At 39.2% G+C, this 16851-nt stretch overlaps 1 protein-coding gene across 1 annotated transcript in view; it reads right to left on the bottom strand.

Moving 5' to 3' along the window:
• The window catches only part of CACNA1F (calcium voltage-gated channel subunit alpha1 F), a 4101209-nt gene that overhangs the window by 1331153 nt on the left and 2753205 nt on the right, over positions 1-16851 (bottom strand). Inside the window, 1 exon segment of the mRNA XM_044079296.1 lies at positions 5658-5859. Within this exon segment, the coding sequence (XP_043935231.1) occupies positions 5658-5859 (202 nt within the window).

The following is a 16851-nucleotide window of genomic DNA, read 5'->3' as shown; positions in this document are numbered from 1 at the left end:
GACATCATTCCCAGCATGTGGCAGATGACAGATCACTGAAGGATGTTGCATTCCCATTGTATGCTTCAAAAATGTTACCTATACAGCTGAAGCCATCTCTGATCTCATCTGACAGCCCACACACTATTCAAGTTCCAAATGGAGAGATGATAAAATCAGCAGGAAAATGAGAGCAGTATTGCTGGAACCTAATTAATCATCAAAGTTTTGGTGAGTACCTTCAGGTGGTGGACCATGTTTTCACAAAATTTCACCAAGGCAACACTGATATATAGACTGTATTTATATAGCATATATCATGGACAGAGGTAAGTTAAAAAATAAAAAAAGCAGCTGGGTGCACAAATCCCAAGATAAAAAAGTGCCCAAACTGGGTATGCGCACTGGTGCCAGGACTTCAAAAAATGACAGTGTAGAATCCTCATGACACAAAAAACATTCCTACAAAGGGGTTAGGCCAGGCTTAGGGGGGAGGATGGCCACCCTGTTCTAGAAGGAAGCAGAAGTCTACAAAAACCGCAAAAATGACAGACAAAAACACAGCAGTAAAGATGACAGACTGGACTATTGAAGATACTGAAGAAATTATGTATTGTTAGTATTGAGAACAAAAAGAAATCCGCAGAATCAAGTGGATGATGTAAAAGCAACTAAATCACTGTAATGTAAAAAATCCAAGAGTGCTTGGTAAAGCCACACAGTTTTTATTGAGACAAGGTAAATTTAGCACTTTCATCTCTTCAGATGACAGGACTTCATCAAAGTACCTTTACAAAGGAACAGTAAAGTTTAAAAAGACAAAAGCCTGCGAAACAAACATTGTAACTCTTGGGCTGGTACAAGTTTAAATTGACAGGATCACTTAAAAAAGAATCACTCTTCGAGCACCCTGCAATAGAAATTTACATTAAAACACATCTGTTCCACTTATTTAAAAATATTATGAGATGACAAAAACAATAAACCACTCATGAAAATATTTTTGAAACAATAAAACTGAATCTATTGTACATTCACTAACAACACATCCAAATAATATTTGGAATAACAGATCCTAGTATGTTAATGTCCTAAGTGCCCCCCTCTAAGATCTAATTCTGTGATATCAATCACAAAGAAACAAAAGGAATGTCCTTCATTCCTTTGAATGTGCCTCCACAAGGCGTTTCCGGTATCTTTCTTTTTAAAAGTCCTCAGATGTTCATAATTTTTTTAAAAACTGAGGATATTCACATCACAGCATGAAGGAATAATCAGTCCCCAAATTAAAGAGAAACAGGTGGAACAGGAAGCATCTGATCACTTGTCTCATGAAACAAATGAAATGGCATACTGACTTGGGGTGTCACCTACAGATACTGTTGGCAGTAGATAAAATTCAGTAACAATAACCAGTCCTCTACTGCATATGAAGGAGCAGTATATCACACCAGACTTGGATGGCAGTAACTCCTCTATGTTCATAAGTACCTAGTAGGTGGAACCTCACCTACGTCCATCATCTCCCAAGTTGCTTTGTTGTGGCCATGGTGGATCATGTCAGTGACGCTACAGTACACTTGTTGTGCTGCCCTACTATGGCTAACAACAAAATTTATATCTACAACAAGGTTATGGATGGCCACTGAAGTCCCAATCGGTCTTGTCAGTTAGGAGGATCCACCAGTTGTGATCATGCAGGGCCTGCAGCAAGATGTCTGCCTTGGAAATCTTCTCTATTCATTTTCTCTTCTTAGGAGCCAATTCACTGCCATATCCACTGTACAGACCCCACCCCACTGTCCAATGTGTGCAACACCTGACCCACTCAGAGGCTCAGGCCACCTCCTTAGATTGCTGTCATGGGGTAGCTGTCTGAAACTACACCACATTTTCTAATACATTCCAAAGAAAGCTGCTATGTCTGAGTGTGTGTGGGTGGCACTGTAGCCATACAAGCAGCCCATGCAGTATGCCCCCATACCATCCCATATTTGGGCTTAACTACACATGTAGATGGGTATTTCTGCCTGTACTTGTGTCCTGTCTGTCCGCATTGTGGTCTGCAGCAAGTGTTACCTATGTCACTGTCTGCATGTTGCTGCTCCCACTGAAGAAAATAAAGTTCAAACAAACAAGTATGGGAACAACAGGGCTATTCTCCAGTGTGGTCTGCATCCTGGCTATTTTAGGCATTCAACATAACAGATGGTGAGACCCACTGTAAGGTATCCCTGAATATGGCACTTGCCCCATTAAGAAAAAAAGAGTCAAACTGAACTCTGCTCCTGGGATATCCTGTAAAAGTAGAGAATTAATGAGACAAAGGGATAAAGCCTGCAAACAGCTGCAGATTATAAAAACTCAGGAAAAGTTACAATTCAGGCATCTCAGGAATAAGACTAAGCATAGCACAAGACTATACAAAAAGAATTATTATTTGTACCTTGCAAAATTCCCAAAAGAATAATGCTAAAATCTTTCATGTATCCATCTCAAGCTTACTAATCCCAGGCCTCAACTCACTATCGAGTCCATCTCTTGACAATCCCCCAGCTAAAACAGTAGAGAATTTCATCAACCATTTCATACAATCCATCACCTCCATACTAAAACATAACACCATATGTGACCCCACACCTTTGCTAGAATCCAAATCCTGCCCACAATACTTCTGCCTAAGACTAGTCTCCACCTGACTGGTTGAATTGTTTTCCTCAAACTAGAGCCTACCTCTACAGCTGCAAACACTCTACCATCAGAATATCTAAAACTAGCTACAGATGCCATTGCCTACCCCTTAACCCTTTTAAATCAATAGAGCGACCAATGAATACCATGTCCCTACCACATGGAAAAAGGCCTATTTAGTGCCACTACACAAAGGTGGCCCTTCCAGTTATTATGCCAATTTTAGGCCTACTGCAATACTATCTACCGTACTACTATCTCCCTTATCCAAAGTTCCTGAAAAATGTATACCAGTCCAACTACTGGACTACCTCACTGCCAACAAACTTCTTTCTCCTAAACATAGCTTTTGACCCAACAACAGCACTTCCAAATCTCTATTACAATTTCCCACTACTATCAATACTAACAGAAACTCAGACAATCTGATTTCATCACTATTTCTTGACTTATTGAAAGCTTTCACTACAGTCTCACACTGCCTATTACTGTAAAAACTGTCCTCTCTTGGTCTTTCTCTCTCTCACCTGGTTTAAAAGCTACTTATCAGACAGATACCAAGTTGTCAAGTGTCACTCTTGAGTATTCCTCCTTTCTGCCAATCACAGTGGGTATATCACAAGGATCTATGCTAGAACCATTAATATTTAATGTATTCATAAATGATCCCCATACTGCAGCCAAGCATGCTACGCTAACACAATATACAGATGATTTAACTCTAATTTGTTCTGCTTCTACCCTAAACAATTTACGAGATCTGACCAAGAAGTCTTCATGTCAATCAAAACATGGCTAGACAACTCAAATCTCCTATTAAACCCCCAAAAACTAAGCTGCTCCTTTTTACTCCTAAGTCATATTTTCTAAGCTAAGTCCACTTTAACATTATTTCATTTAACACCACCAAAATCAGACTTGTTCCTCACACTAAACTTCTGAGCATTACTATAGATGACAATATGAAATTTGGCCACCACATCCAAACAGTAGTCAAAAAGACACTCCAAAAGCTAGGCCTGTTGTACAGCGCAAAACCTTACCTCAAAACTAAGGCCAGGCAAACAGTCACAAGAACTTATCTAACACCCACCTTACTATATGCCTCAGGTTCTCACTAATCTAACAGTACCTCAGACAAAAAAAAATAGACCAGTGCTATAATAAAATAATCACAGAATTTGCCAAAAGTGTTTTCTACAACACCCATCACTGTCAAGCTCTCAAATATTAAATTATTTTGAACTACCCAACATCTTTCACCAATCCCAACTAGGTTACCCAAAAAGAGGTGAACTGGCAGGTTTTATATCATCCTTTTGTGGTCTGTCACTGGTAGCGAATGCAGGTTCTCCATCTAGGTTGCTGTAAGTGGACCAAGATACATAACCCATCAAGACTTGGAGGATGCAGTGATGGCACTGGTATGCTGGGGGACTGACACCTGCATTGACCACCTGGGGTATGTCCTTCTAGTACTGGCAGAGCTGCTCCACTACTTGGCCCTGCCCAACAGGCAACCGGCAGCTAGGTCCAGTCAGAAGGAGAGTCCCAGAAGAGACAGACCTTTGGCTAGTTGTGGCATTGAAAAGCACAACATCTCCAAATCTTGGTATTTTCCATCTTTGTGTTTCACTTTCCTCCCCAGTATATGATCCTCTCAGCCCCAACATCAACTGTCCTCCTCCTGCATGTATCTCTCTATATTGTGTCTCACACATTTTTGACAACAACTTCCCTACTGGTCTTTGCTTGCATTTGTGTTTGTCTGCCTACTTTTGCTACCATACCTATACCCTCTATCCTGCCCACAGTGATCTCTTACTATGTATCCTTCAGCCTTTCTAACAAAAATGGAATGGTCATCTGTCCCACAATTACAAAAAAATACAACCTTATTTCCCCATTTCCATCCCAGTCTTCCTTTCTTCTTGTCCTTCTATGTGCTCCTCTGTTCCTTCCCCTTTCTGACTGTCCTAAAGACCATTTCCGTCCCATTTATGGCAATAAATTGGTAAGGACTTTGCTGTGAAGTTCTAATTATGACTCACAGTTGTGCTCATAGCAATGCGTCGTTGCACATGTGAATGCAAATCATCACAAGTACACTATATACAGGGTCTATGTTAAATATTTGAACATCCAAAATGTGGAACGTTACATGGTCGAGACAAATGTTCGACATTTGGATGTTCGAATATTAAAATAAAAGAAAAAAGAAAAAAAGAAAAACTCACCTTAACAGTGTGAGCCCCCCTGCACCCCCCACAACCCCTACTTAAATATACCAACTCCGAGACCGCACTTCAGTGCAGAAAAGGGAAATTCTCCCTATCTGTACCATACGGCGCCATTGAAAGTCAATCTTCAAACACTTGAAATTTCGAACGTTCAGTCTCGACCATGTAACGTTCGAAATTTTAAGCATTTGAAGAATTGGCATAGACCCTATATGCATGCTACTGGGCTCATTAGGTCATTTGACCATTTTCATACAATGACTTTTTTACACAACCTGTGGGGCTTTTGTCAGCACATTTCCTAGTTACTTTATCACTATCACACAAAGTGTCTCCCAGTACATCATTAGTCAGCTAGGGGCTGCATTGTGACTACTCAATTCTGCTATTTTTCTTTCTTTCTTTTTTTGCATTATGCAGCCACATTAGCAATGTTTCCAAATCTCAGCTACAATATTTTTTCATGTTAGGGTTCCCATAGCTTGAACTTGACTCTCAAGGGGTTATGCTGAATTAGAACACCATGACTCCATATACCGTACATTGGTTTATTATGCTTATCCATGTATCAGTCTCCATATTTCTGCAAATCTGGCCTGTGGGCAGACAGGCAATCATGAATACACACTGGCACAGAGACAACTGAACTGATCTACTACAAGCCACCACAAATACACAGAAGCACATGACACACAACTTCTGAGTCATCATGGACAAACAAAAGGCAACCATGCTACAGTTACCTACCTGGTTCTTGTCCAGCTCACAGTTCTTGTACTCCTGCTCCCCCTGAGCCCTGAAGGTGATGATGACAAAACCCACAAAGATGTTCATCATGAAGAAGGCAATAATGATGATATAGACAATGAAGAAGATGGAAATTTCCACACGGTAGTTATATATTGGTCCCATATTTTCACCGTTAGCATCTATTGCTTTATATAGAAGACTACAGAAATAGCACACATGAAGAAAAGAAAAAAGAATGAAAGTAACATTCCTTATGAAAAACTACAAAGATTTTAAATGAACTGCTCCAAAATTAAAATCATGTTAATACGTTACCATTTATCCTCTTTTAATTTCAACTACCTTTAATGCTCTGCAAATGATTATCAGATTCATAAAGTGTATAGGAATTTAAGTAGCACACCAGTGCAAATCGGCAATACGTCTAATTCCTATTCTCTAATGTCTGAAGGCATTTTCCAGTTTTGTTTTAAAGGCAAACATTTTACTTCTTTCCCACTGAAAATGTTTCACAAATATCATACTTAGGTCACTAACAACACACAGTCTAGAACCCACTGCAGCATACACATCAGGTGGAGAAATTGAAAGAGCAACACATCTAGAGTGGGATCTGGGATGCTGTTATACAACAAGGTTGTGAAACAAAGCAAGCAAGCAGTGTAATAAAGGAGTAAGGGTGGCTCAGAGGCATGATTATCAGAGACAATACAAAGAAGCATAACCAGCAGAAAACAGGATTCTTTTTTTTCTGGGCAGACAACAGATGAAAACCCACATGAAAAGTATACCTCACAGTAGCCTTTCTTGATTCACTGACAACCTTGCTAAGGCACTGTATCACAAAGTGGTAAAGTACCATGGTGGGCTGCCTCTAGTGCCTACTACAAATATTAATGAGGCATTCCTGAGGATCAAACTATGCTAATTAGCCATGTGCTCTCCCCTGGAAATGCCTGCAGCATTTAAGCAAATGAATGATTTAGAGAAATATTCAGCTGCATAAGCTACCTCACCACCATGTTAATTTATATGAGTGAAAGCCTGCATTCATCCAATCATTTTTAGAGGCAAGTGCCAGGGAGTTTAGCAGACAGACAGTACTGGGAGGGTTATGTGAGTGTGTGAGTTTGTGTGTGGCTACATGGGTGACTTTATGTAGAGTATGAATGGTGTAAGGTGTGTGTGTGTGTGTATGTGTGTGTGTGTGTGTGTGTGTGTGTGTGTGTGTGTGTGTGTGTGTGTGTGTGTGTGTGTGTATGTGTGCAACTATGTGGGAGGTTGCAGTACGTGGGTTAGTTAGGGGATATATAGGGTAGGTGTGTGTGTATGGATGAGTGTGTCTATCAGTGTGATGAAGGTTGGGGGTTGTGTATGTGTGTGTGTGTGTGTGTATAGTGTACACATGAATGTGTATGTGGGACAGTCACACCTCTACACTCCCCTGGACTGAACAGCATATCCTACTATAAGGAGATAGGAACACTAGACACCAGGAATACTCTCTTTATATTGTGCCTTAGTGGCACTTAGAATAGATTAGAACAACATTGTTCAGCATTAAAGATGGGGGAATACTACACAACAGTGATATATTTTTTCATATTGTGCTTTAAAGGTGCTTAAAATATAATAGAAAGGCTAACTTTAAAGCACTTAAAATATAATGGAGCAACAGCCTGCAGCACTAAATATGTGGGATGCGGAAAACTCAACACCCAAGATAACTATTTATATCATGCCTTAAAGAAATGTATAACAATTTGCCCAACATACCTGCACAGAATCTTAACAGAGAATTAGCTCTCTGCACCACCACTAAATACCAGGGATAGTCATTATATATTATCTTAAGTCATTAAAAACAAGCAAACAAACAAACAGCTAAAGTAAAAGGGGTGAAAGATTCACACTTTGCACCACTGACAGAGCAAGGAGCAGGAGCCTTATCCTTTAAACTAATCAAAGATTTAGTGTAGAGAAATTTTGCTATATAATAATACAGCAATAACCCACACCTGGGTGTGGATAATGCTGGATTTACCCATGTTTGGTGTGGTTTGGTCATGAGGGCGAAGCCCGAGTGGCCAAACAAAGCCAACCGTGGGTAAATTCAGCATTACCCACACCTAGAAGTGGGTTATTGCTATTATACAATAACATTATTTAAGAAAAAAATAATTACTTTTCTTAAATAATGGCATTGTATAATGCCTCCTTGCTGCCCTTCCGCAGCTGTCTGGTATTCTGTGGCAGTTCTGATGTACTGCGCACATGTATACTTACGCAGTACATCAGAGCTGTGGGTAAAAGCAATGGAGAAAGCTTTTTACAACCTGTCTCTCTATGTTAAACAAGTTTAACATAGCGAGACAGCTTTAAAAAAAGCAACAGAGAATCTCCGTTGCTTTTTTAAAGCTGTCTCGCTAGGTTAAACCCATTTAACATAGCGAGACAGTTTTGAAAAAAGCAATGGAGAAAGCAAGATCTCTGTTGCTTTTTAAAGTGTCTCGCTATGTCTAGCCAGTTCAGTTTGTGGAGGGCAGTGAAGTGATAGGAGGAAGATCTATGGCCAGTGGTGAATTTGGCGATTTTGTTGTAGCAGGAGGAGAGTTTTGTTTTGGTAGAGGATTTTAGGTTGGTTAAGAGTGGGGCCCCATAGAGGAGAGAAGGGATTAGATATGTGGTAGAGAGAAGGAATCTAGTGGATGGAGAGAGGAAGAGGATATTGCGATAGAACATACCAAGTTTGTGGTGTGTTTTTTTAATGTTTGTTTGTATGTGAGAATCAAAATTAAACTGATTATCAATGAGAGCTCCTAACAGTTTAGCACTGGAAACGACTTCTAGGGATGTGTTGTTGTGACTAGTTATAAGGAAAGAATTTATGTCGATAGTTATGCTTTTGGATGGGGTGAATATCATGAGTTTGGTTTTTGATGGCTTTAGAGCTAGGTGGTTATCATGCGTCCATTTTTCAGTTGTTAAGAAGGCATCTTGAGTTAGTTTTATAAGGCAGGGAATGGAGTTTGCAGCACAGATAATTGTAGAATCGTCTGCATATTGAACTATTTTAGCATTTGGGATATTGTGGTGGAAGTCGTTAATGAAGATGTTGAACAGTAGGGGCCCTGATATGGAACCTTGGGGTACACCAGTGACTGTGTTGAGGAACGAGGAGGTAGTTTTCTTCCATTTAACGGATTGTTGCCTGTTGGCAAGGTAACTGGTAAACCAGTTGATACAGGAGGATGAAAGATGTAGGTCAGAGAGTTTGGTCAGGTGTAGGGAGTGGGAGATGGTACTGAATGCCTCAGATAGGTCTAGGAGGAGTGTGGAGACAATGCGGTTAGAATCTCTGGCTTTATTTACAGTTTCGAGGAAGGAGAGTACTGCAGTAGAGGTACTGTGGCCAGGTCTGAAACCATGTTGTGTTGGGGTTAGTAGGTGGCTGTTGGTGAGGTATGGTAGTAGTTGTATGTGGATGCATTTTTCAAGTAGTTTGGAGATGGGAGATAAAATGGCTATAGGTCTAAAGTTGGAGATGTTATTATTGTTACCTCCTTTGTGGAGGGGAATAATGTAGGCTTTTTTCCAAATTTGGGGTACATAACCTTCTTGGATTGACCTGTTTATAAGTATACAGATAGGGAAGGCGATGGCATCAGCAGCTGTCTTTAGGAAGAAGGAAGGGATGTTATCAGGGGCATTAGAGCAAGGTTTTAATTTGAGAAGGAGTTTTTTATGGTAGATACAGGTATGGGTTTGAGAGAGAAGAGAGGGATATGGGAGGAGGAAGAATCTAAGGAGGAAGGGGTGGTGGGAATTTTTGGTGGGCGAGTAGAGTTGTTTGTGAATGATGATGTTAGTTTTGATATAGAGGCAATGAAGAAGCTGCTAAATTGGGAGGTTAGGATGGTATCAGAAATATTGTGATCAGGGTGTGGGTTTTCTTTTCTGCCAGGGTTGAAGAGGGAGGAGATACTGTCCCAGAATTTTTTGGGGTTGGTCTTGTGATTGTTTCGGAGGATGATATAGTAGGATTTGCGGTCGGAAGTGATAAGTTTCTTAACTTTGATGCGGAGTATTTTGTATTCATTTAGGGTGTCTGGTGTTCTGTGTTTATAGTGTTTTTTCAAGGCATTATCACGGAGGCGCATGACAGCTAAGGTATTTTTGCTTAACCATGGGATAGTTTTGCTCTTAATTCTTTTCGTTTTTAGGGGGGCCAGGGTCCCCCTAATATTATATTATAATAATATTAATTACTATATTAATACTGTACTACCACTTATAGTGACAGTTACCATATATATCATACTGCACTATTTTGTCTGGACATTCCTGCAAGTTTGACTAGTAGTAAACTGGTTTAATTTTATTGCTCATTACTGATCTACACTGCATGATGCAGTGCATTTTTTGACTGAGGCTAAACTGAGTGTTGCTGCATTACTAGAAGACAGATAAAGGTTACTAGTTTTAGATGTCTTAATTCCTGTTCCAGGCAATTAAACAATATTATATTCTTACATCATCAAGCATGCTCCCACTTTGGCCAATATGGAAATACAGATAGCTCTTATCCCTTCTAAAGCCAATCTAATATCATTTAGCTTTCAGGCAGTTTACTACTTGCCTATGGCCTACCAAAAATCCCTTATTTCCCCACAACATGACTCCATTTGTGAGAGATGTAAACATTTAAGAAATCTGGAGGTCTGTCTCCCTCACACAGCACTGCATACTCATTAAGCAAAACACACACACACACACACACACACACACACACACACACACACACACACACACACACACACACACACACCATACCACAGCAAGCATGTAGTCACTACCCTAGCCTCCTAGAACAGAAATATAACTAAGCAATCTCTGCCACCATGCCATACCTCTACATAATCAATACGCAAGTCAGCAGCCATTACACGAACTGCAGTGAGCCACTGAGATGTATGCCACAAGCCCTTAAGACCTAGACAGGTGTATCCATTCAAGAAAATGTTTTGGCAATTGCTGACAATACTATGAGGCACTACCCTCACAGTGATAGGTATATTTCTGGTGCTAAGATACAGGACGTTGTAAGGGCTCTTAGAGCCTTCCATCCTCATAATACAACTAATACCTATTGGCAGTCTATGTAGGGATGAATGACCTTAGATGCTCTACCCAAGGGGGAAACACAGAAGGATACAAGTGACCCTGCTAAATAGCAGACGTGGAAAAGTTGACAGTTTTGAGTGGTATCTTGCCATAACCTAGAATGAAGCCTGTAAGTTGTTAAAAATAGTAGATATCACGAAGTCAGAAGATTCAGATGCTTTATTTAATCCAAACAAAACTGGCAAACTGCCTCATGATTTATTGCAAAAGCAAGAATTCCTATCACTTTTATGCACATATAAAACTAAAGACAACCCCCAGAAAATGTAATAAGAGTGGGATGAGGCCAAGAAGATGTTTACATTTTGGCTACAGACTGCCTTCCCTACCAGGGCTTGATCTCAGAGTACAGGCAAAGAGAAAGGAATAGACATTTTTTTAAGTGAAAGACCTGCTTCGGTAGAGTTTTAGTTGAATCTAGAACAGAAGCAGCAGTTAAAAAAGGGATAATTAGCAGGATATATAAAATATTGCATGACAACTATAGGAATCAATCAGAGGTGGTTAGAAATGATTGCGAGGACAGACTTGTAAAGCAATTTACAAGAAAACGATGGGAAGATATATGTATGGTTCTCAAGTATGCAACCAAGTTCAGACGGTTTAGGATCTTTGCTTGGATATGTTTACATAGGTATTTTTACACCCTAAGCAGACTTCAAAGAATTTTTCCTCAGGTAGATAGCAAATGTTGGAGGTGTGAGAGAGAAAGAATAAAGAGGTAACAGGGAACATGTTTTCTGGCAGTGTAATGAGTTAGCAGATTTTAAAAATTACCTTCACAGTACTCTATCAGAAACATTGGGTGAGTAAATGGCTGTAAGTAAGGAAATTATTATTTTGAGCTGGGATAAAGACCTGAATGGCATAGACACAGTAAGGTCTTAAGTATAATTCTGTTGGCTACCAAAAAGCAATTACTAGAAAATGGAAATCCAAGTCTACAACAACTGTTTTTGAGGTATTCAATATTATAAAAGAGATAAAAGAACTGGAAGAGGGCTATTTAGAAAAGGGAAGGAGCAAATTACATAGAAGTAATTGAAAACTGTGGGAGCAATACATGCATAATCATGTTCAGGAGGAAGAGGAGTGAGGTTTAAGAGAAGGTAGGAATTCAGAAATTTTTTGTAATCTTGGACTGATGGTAGCAGCAAATAAAATATGTTCGATGTACATTGAATTTAAATGGAAAATGTTAAAATAGTTTGTTTTCTGTTAATGTAGGTTTACCTATGTTTTAAGTGATAACTTAATAAAGGTGTTAAAAAAAAACAAAGACAACCTTTTTAATAACAATGAATAGTAATATACATCATTTTCAAAAAGGAGTGCCCACTTTCTTTTAGGTGACATCTTTTCATAACCAGGCAACTGTAATCATGCTTTGCCAGCTTTCCATAATTTTTCAGTTCTTTTCATGCAGAAAAAACAGAGGTAATTAAGGGAAGTGGTACATCATGGGAGGGAAAAAAATCTCTTAAAGGGGTGCGAAGCTGCAGCACTGATCCTGCCAAGATGGATCTGACAAGTAGCTCAAAAATCCATGTCAGACTGGATGGACTGAATGAAGAGGATCACAATAATGCTACATGAATGTCTTTGTCTGACTCACTCATACCTCAGTCTCTAAGAAAATCCTAGCATTCTGCTCTCAAGCACCACATCAGAGGGTCAGAAACAGAAGCACTTTATTTTTAGGACATACAATCTTCAGATAATATATTTCACATTTTTTTTTTAATTTCTCCATATCTTTTGGGTTTCTAATACCATAATGAGAATGGCCCCCATTCCTAAGTCGAAGTAGATTAAAGTTCATGAAATTAATATTGTTTCAATCTTTGATGTCAGCCAAAAGCGCTCTTCGCAGCATCGGCAATGTGCCCAGCAATAACTCCTTCTGCAATTCATACAGGGTTACATGTATTGGTTTATAAGACCCATTGCTCCTACTACTATTGGAACGGTCTTGGTATCTTTCTTCCACATTGCTCTCATTTCTGTCTGCAGATCCTGATATTTTATGACTTTGTGTCTCTCTGTAAGCAAGACATTGTATTCACTGGGTGTGGCAATTTCAATGATCAATGCTACTTTTGTCTTCTTTTCATGGACCACTATATCCAGTTTTCTAGCATCTACCTTTTGAACTGTTGGAAATGGATGATCCAATGTGATATAAACCATAATTTCCTATGATGCTTTCTGGCTCATGTTTCCAGTGTTTTTCAGCCACTTCAGTACATAATGTTTACACAATCCCCAGTGCAACAGTCTTGTCACATTATTATGCCTTTCAATATACAGCCTTTCTGCCATTAGTATGTCACAACCAGTAACAAGGTGTGCAAAATGTATCTGTTTCTCCCACATGTTCAATGGACTTTGTAAACCAACATGTATGTAGCCCCCTATCTTGTGCCACCAATATTAACCTTTCATCCCTTGGTTTGAATTCTCCTCTCCTTAACCATGCCTGCATTCATTGCTGATCAACATGAGGACCCCCGCCCCACCCTCTCCCCTTACTCTTGCCCTCTGACTTCACCAAAAGAATGCAACTTCTGTAATTTCATAGGTTCATAGGTTTATACTAGGCTATCTGCCCTAAGGCATTTATAAGCCTAGCCCAAATTTTTGTGGCTTAAGCCACCCCTTATATGAAAAATACTGTGCCCATTAGTTTGTTGCGCCTCTGTCCAGCAGTGACACAGAGATGATTCCCGGGATAAACCTACGATCTCCCATCCACAGGTCAAGATTTCTCTTGAACAGAGCCAGCGAGGTGCTCTGCCTCACATGGACCGGGATTTTATTCCACAGCATAGGGAGTCTCTGAGTGATAAATCTATCCCTCCAGCACGTCCTATTTATATTCGTGCTAAGGTTTAAGTCACTTGCTCTAGTGGTTTTGATGGATTTGGATTTTTTGAGGTGGCGCATGTCCATTAATTCCAGGTTGGACATGGCCTTGTATGTCAGGCACATGTCACCTCTGAGCAGATGGGTATGCAACTGAATAGAGCTGGAGTTTCTTCAATCTGGCAGCATATGACAGATTTCTGGAGTCCCTTTATCCTTTTGGTGAGGAACTTTTGGGGTCTCTCCAATTGCTGCAGATGTCGGGTGAGATACATCCCGAATGGGGCATTGTACTCGATCATTGGTCTGATAAGTGAAGAGTACAGGGGAACAATGACCTCACTAGATCTGGATGTGAATCCCTTCATGATCAGGTGGGCAATGTAGAAGGTCTTTCTAACCACTTTAGCAACGTGAGTGTCAAAAGAAAGGCCACTGTCAACCTGGGTCCCCAGGTCCCTGATAACCTCTTCTGTGCTTAGTGGATTGCCACCTATATGGTAGCTTGGGGTTACCTTGTTTTTCCCGAAGGGTATGACTATACATTTTTTGGCATTTAACTTCAGGCCATGGCTCTGGCACCAGCTATCTGTTTCCGTGAGTCCCTTCTGAAGGATATCCATGTCCGATGCACTTTCTCCAGTTCCACCTCTAATTCTAACCCCTTAGTCAATATCCATATGTCACTGCTAGGACACTCATCTATCTGCTAAACTTTTCTCTTTACACCTCTACTCTTACTCTATTCTTAAGCTACTTACACCTCCTGCTTTTCTTACTTAACCTGTTATCCAATTTCACATCTCTGTCTCTTCTCCTGCTACTATACTCCCTAATATGTCTAATCTTTGCTCTCTTTGTTGCCATACTCCCTACTGTGGCTAATTTGCTCACAACGCAACTGCATAAAGCAAAAAATGTAACCCCTACTAACAGTGTTCACCATTATGTAATGCGTCAACCTAAAACTGCAAAAGATGTGTTCAGTCTATGTAAATATGTTAAATCTTATATGGTCTGAAGAAACACTGGTATTTGGTGTGAAAGCACTTACCTCATTAAACTTTTCACATTTTACGCTTCCAGTTGTGTTTTTGTGCCTTGTTTTCTTCAGTTGCATTTGTTGTTGGCTTGCAGGCACAGTTCATTCCTTGGGGATTTTTTTCTTTGTTTACTATCTATGTAAATCTGAATGCTTCTGTATACACCTTACATTTTGCCTAAAATTTAACTGTGGAGCTTCTCTGACCGGGCCTCCGCTGAAAATGGACATGCATCCAGTCGGATTTTCCCAGTCAACAAATGTAAAAAAAAAAAAAATAAATATATACATTTTCTATACTTGCAACTACATTTATGCATTTTCCATATTTCCTGCCTTCTCATCTGGTCCTTCACCTTATATTCTTTCTTTTTTTGGCACATTCAGTTGCTGCCTGATTTTTATCTACTTCTGATTTGATTACCATTCCTGCTTGATGCCGATATGCTTCTGCTAGATTAAGTAGAAAAGTAATCTTAGATTTATTCTCATGTTTCAAAACTTTCATTATATTTGGGTATTGTGAGGTCAGCAGATATGTGTGGAGTCCCATGAAAGCAGATCTATAAATGTAATCAATTTCAAGGAGGCCCATCCCTCTTTCAGAACAGGGAATATATAATCTTGGTACACACTGAGTTTTATAAACCATATGGTGAGCATGAAGCATCCTTCTTGTTTTCTTATCTAATCTATCCAACATGTTTTGGGGCTAGTCAATCACTCCAAAACTGTAAGTTAGGACAAAAACAACAAATTGGTTTACAGCTTGGATTTTATTCCTAGATGTCAACGATGTTTTCATGATTAATTTAAGTCTTCTAAAGTATTCCTTGCTAAGTTTTATTCGCATTTGTTCATGTTTTATTGTGAATGCTTCATCAATTCCCAAATATTTATATACTCCCTCTTCCTCAAGTTCTTTTATATCACATTCTTGTCCCAAACTGATGTTTTCTTGGTGCTGTAGTTTTCCTGCTTTAAAGGTTGCTTTTGCACATTCATCAAGACCAAATGACATTCTTAAATCATCTGAAAAAGTTTTGACAACTTGCAGTTGTAATTTCAGTTCCTCAACTGACGAGCTACACAGTTTTAAATCATTGACAAAGAGAAGATGAGTAGTCTTTACACTTTATTGTTTTCTAGAAGGCAAATTATAGCCATGGCCTAAGCTGTTAAGTAGGCAACTTAATGGGTTAAGGGCAAGGCAGAATAGCAGTGGTGACAGAGTCACCCTGGAATATCCCCCTTTGAATTTTTATCTCTGGGATAATAATTTGTCCTTTATCATGACTTAATTGCAAAGTGCTCTGCCACTGTTTCATGGTCACTGTAATGTAGTCGATCAGTGTAGGCTGTATCTTACACATTTGTAAGCACTCTTTTATCCATGGATGTGGGATACTATCAAATGCTTTTTTGTAGTCAATCCATGCCATACATTATATTCTTCCCCTTTTTACAGTTCTCCACTATGACTTTATTTAACAACAAATGATCCTTTGTTCAATATGACTTTCTTTTATGGTCCTTTTGTTCTACTGCCATAATTGAGTTTTCTTCTAAATGACTATAAACTTTGTCGGCATCAGTTCTCGTGTACAGTTTATACGTCGTCGGAAGGCAAGTTAATGGTCTATAATTTTTTGGGTAGCTTGCAGGTTTACTCTTAAGTAGGAGCATTGTTTTTCCTGTTGTTTGCCAGGTTTTGTGTCTGTTCAGGATGTGCATATAAATAGTTCTTACTCATGCTAAATCTTCATGCAAAGACGTTAATACTCTTTACCAAAAGTTAGGTACTGCATCTGGGCCTGGTGTTTTATAATTTGAGGCTTATTTTAAGTTTGTTTCAATCTCTCTGGCTGTTACTTCATCCCATTTCATATCCTGTATCTTTAAACTTCTTATTCTTTCTTTTACTTCTTCTATCCATTTAGCATCTTTGTTATGTTCCACAGGATCTTCATAGATAATTCTCCAAAATGTATCTATTTCTTCTTTGTTTGTCAGTCTTTCAATTCCTTTTACCTTGTTTCCCAATTCTCTATAAAAATTTTGGGTCATCAATAAATTGCTTATTTTGTACTTTTCCTTTGT

Source organism: Protopterus annectens, chromosome 8.part0 (genome assembly GCF_019279795.1).
Source record: "Protopterus annectens isolate FY-2018-M chromosome 8.part0, PAN1.0, whole genome shotgun sequence".
NCBI lineage: Eukaryota > Metazoa > Chordata > Ceratodontiformes > Protopteridae > Protopterus > Protopterus annectens.
Note: the sequence above shows the minus strand (reverse complement) of the source record. Positions and strands in the feature narration are given on the sequence as shown.